Raw genomic sequence first — 3,290 nt, forward strand, 5'->3', positions numbered from 1 at the left:
TGTCTGGAAGACAATGACTTGGGTAAACTTTTTTTTTTTTAAAACAAACGTTGCTTTTGCAACGTTACTTCCCCCAGCTAAAATATCCAAAGCAAAAAGTGTTCAGCAACTTAGTAGAACTTTGGACAGAATTTGTCCTGTATATAAGAGAGTTTCAGAGACATCTTAAGTGTTTCTTCCTTGATAACTTCCAGTGCTGCCTCCTCTAGTTACATAGGGCACAGCTCTCAAAAGTACAGCACTATGTTATTAGAATGTGTAAATAAATTAGTAATAAGGGTGGGTTTGTTTTTTTTTCCCTTCCATACAAACTACATTGTGTCAGAAGTCGTTGTGTACATTTGACTGCTATTTCATGGCAATAACATGTACATGAATATTCTCTACCTCCAGTGTTTGCTCCAGAGTTCAATTTTAGTATTAATTGATTCATCATTGAATGACTTCAAGTAACCATAGCATCTGAATCATCTTATAGCCATGGTAACCTTCTACCCATTCCTTGGAAAGTCATACTGCCAAAACAAATATCTGCTGTCTGCCTTGCCTGCAAAAAAAAAAAAAAAAAATTAGATGGCTGATACTGTAATGAGGCATTGAGAGTGATGAGTACTTTACTGGTGTAGCAGGTCAGCTAAAGAGCGATCAGGTAAAACAAGGTTGTATGATTACATAGAGAAAACAGTACGTTCTTAAAAGTGTTCGGCAAAGGCAGGGTGTTCTGTTTCAGGTCAACCGTTTGTAAATCCTGATGGGACGCCGGCAATATACAATCCTCCCAGTGGCCAGCAGACGATGAGGAGCCAGATGGTGGGACAGTCTCAGCAGCAGCCTTCATCCCAGCAGCCTCAGCAGGTTCAACAGCCACAGCAGCAAATGGCAAGTCACCTTGTCACACAGGTAGGTGTGGTGGCCGTTGGAAAAAGAGAAGAAGCTTTCAGGGATACAAAGGATGACCTGAAGGGAGGAGGGAAGGATACAGCTAGACAAAATATCACGATGTTCTTCTTTTCTTTTGAAACAAACGGGGCCCATGATCTGTATTTTCAACATGGATGAAACAGATGAAGAGGGAAGATTCCTTTTTCAATTCCATCTAAAGGATGGTTTCATTTTGAAAAGGACTGTTAAGCGAGTTGGTGTACGTCTACATAAATTTATTTTGCAGAGAATCTCGTAAGTGAAAGCTGAAACATTCATTCTCCAACTAGTGCAGTCTGTAATTCTCTCCAACGAGCCGGGCACCTTTCCCTGTCCCTTTCAGCAGCAGTGGGGTTGAGTCAAAGAATCAGGTACAACACAGGGATCTACAAACTCTTCCATGTCCGGTTATATCAGGCCCGAGCTGTGGGTAGCCCGCTCTCCGAGCACCTCTGCCCCAGACCATGGGTCTTCTGCCTGCGCCCCATATTACGGCCATGACCCTGCTCTGAGCTGGAAGCTCTGGAGCTACAGCAGGAGAGGGGAAGAGCAGCGTAGTTTGGGCACGGTGCCACGGTATGTTGGCTCTCTGGCCCCTGGGCTGGCCGTGGCGTGCGGCCAGACCTGGCTGGGCATGGGCAGCAGGGTTTGGGTCTGGTTCAAACTTAATCTTGTGGATTGTGTGCCTGCTCTCCCGGAGCAGAGCCAGCAGAGGAAACTACTCAAGCAAGAATCCTACATCCTGCTTACTCGCAGAGCAGCCAAGATCTACTATGGTTCTTGTGTGGCTTTATAATTTCGCACAGTTTCATCCCAGGTTACCCAGAAATACAATGTTTAAATTCAGTGAAGTTGCTTTGATTTTACTGGGACTTATGTATTTGTGGCTCTTATTTCTTGATTTGGTCTTAGCAGTTTAAGAAGATGGAGGTAGTACCAAACCTGTGTAAGACTCCAGTTAAATGAGAGATTAAAATGAAAGGAATAGTAAAGCTATTCCAAGGTAATAGTGCTGTAGAAAATTGTTCTTTCACTTAGATAAACATCTGCTCCAAGCTGACAGGCCTCTGTCTGTTGTTAATTCGCAGCCTGTTCGTTGTCAATTTTTTTTTTAGCTATTGTGTTCTGCCAAAGCAGCTTTAAAATCATTATTCCTTTGCCTCGGAGTTAAATCAGTCATTATCAGCAAAATTCAAACATACACTTACACTGTGCTGCTCTTCCATTTTATCTCTGTAAATTAAATGTAGAATCATAATTTGGCTTTGCCTCACATCAGTAATAAGAAGGTGTAGCTGTGGTTTTATTTAATCTAACAGCCATCAAATATATGAAAATAGGCAGAAAAATCTGCAATAAAGAATTGTTTGGTATAAGGCTAAAATGAAGACTAAAATTGCAGTGCCTGCCCTCTTATATTTGGGCTAGCGATGAGTCACCTGTATTTTCAGAGCTGTGTTTGTGATCTTTGTTCTCAGTAACAGAGTTTGTTGTTGTTGTTATCTATCTCTTAAGTTTTGTCTTTCACTGTGTTTATTTTGCAGCCTGTTCAGGCAATGCAGCCATCTTCTCAGTCAGTCCAATATCCAGCAGTTTCTTATCCTCCCCAGCATCTCCTGCCAGTCTCTCCAACGCAGCAGTTTTCTGTGGTACTGAAGATTTTCTTTTTTTTTTTTTTTCTTTTCTTTCCTTGAAGTTGGGTATGTGAGCATGAGTATGCCTGAGAGCCTCTGGGGAGCACTGCAAGTGGCATCCCACGTGAGAACCCCATCTAAATCCTCCTTTGCCTTAACACTTTTGGTACTGACAAGCTCTTTGTAAGAGCGTTCCCACTGATTCTGGTTATCTAACCTGGAGGGTGATGTTAGGAGCCGGGCTGGTTAGCAGAGCCTCCAGAAAAATGTTTTGTTGTGCCTGTAATAGGAGCTTGTGTCTCCCCACTTTATGTCGAGGCAGCTTAAATGGCTAACTTGGGCATTTGAGGTTTGGGTTATACCCCTTTTATGTCCACAAAGACTGGAGAAGAGACCTCTAGAAATCGTTATTTTTTATTTTATATTATTTTATCTGTATACTAAATTCACTGCTGGGATTTATTCCCTGATGGTATCAGAGCACTTGAAAACAGAGTAGCGGTGAACCAGCTGCAGGTGTGGTACGCTATGCATCATGGCAAAGCACCAATGGACATGTATAATAAAAATAAATAGAGTGCTCTTCTGGAGTCTGAATCTGGCTTGGTGCTTACAGGGCTAAGATTATACTGTTGTAAAATGAAGCTGACATTTTAAGAGGCACTACAAGATTTTTTTCTGTTATTTTTCTCTCTTGCTCTGGTAATCTTGTTTATGACTGATTTTTCTCTCCCC

General features: G+C 42.0%; 1 protein-coding gene across 1 annotated transcript in view; it reads left to right on the plus strand.

The window, feature by feature from the left end:
* The window catches only part of ARPP21 (cAMP-regulated phosphoprotein, 21kDa), a gene marked incomplete at its 3' end in the record, with an annotated part of 66,297 nt that overhangs the window by 53,139 nt on the left and 9,868 nt on the right, over positions 1–3,290 (plus strand). Inside the window, exon 17 of the mRNA XM_009578296.1 lies at positions 731–900. Coding sequence (XP_009576591.1) covers positions 731–900 — 170 coding nt within the window. The remainder of the gene's footprint in view (positions 1–730; positions 901–3,290) is intronic.

Source organism: Fulmarus glacialis, unplaced genomic scaffold (genome assembly GCF_000690835.1).
Source record: "Fulmarus glacialis isolate BGI_N327 unplaced genomic scaffold, ASM69083v1 scaffold10640, whole genome shotgun sequence".
Taxonomy (NCBI): Eukaryota; Metazoa; Chordata; class Aves; order Procellariiformes; family Procellariidae; genus Fulmarus; species Fulmarus glacialis.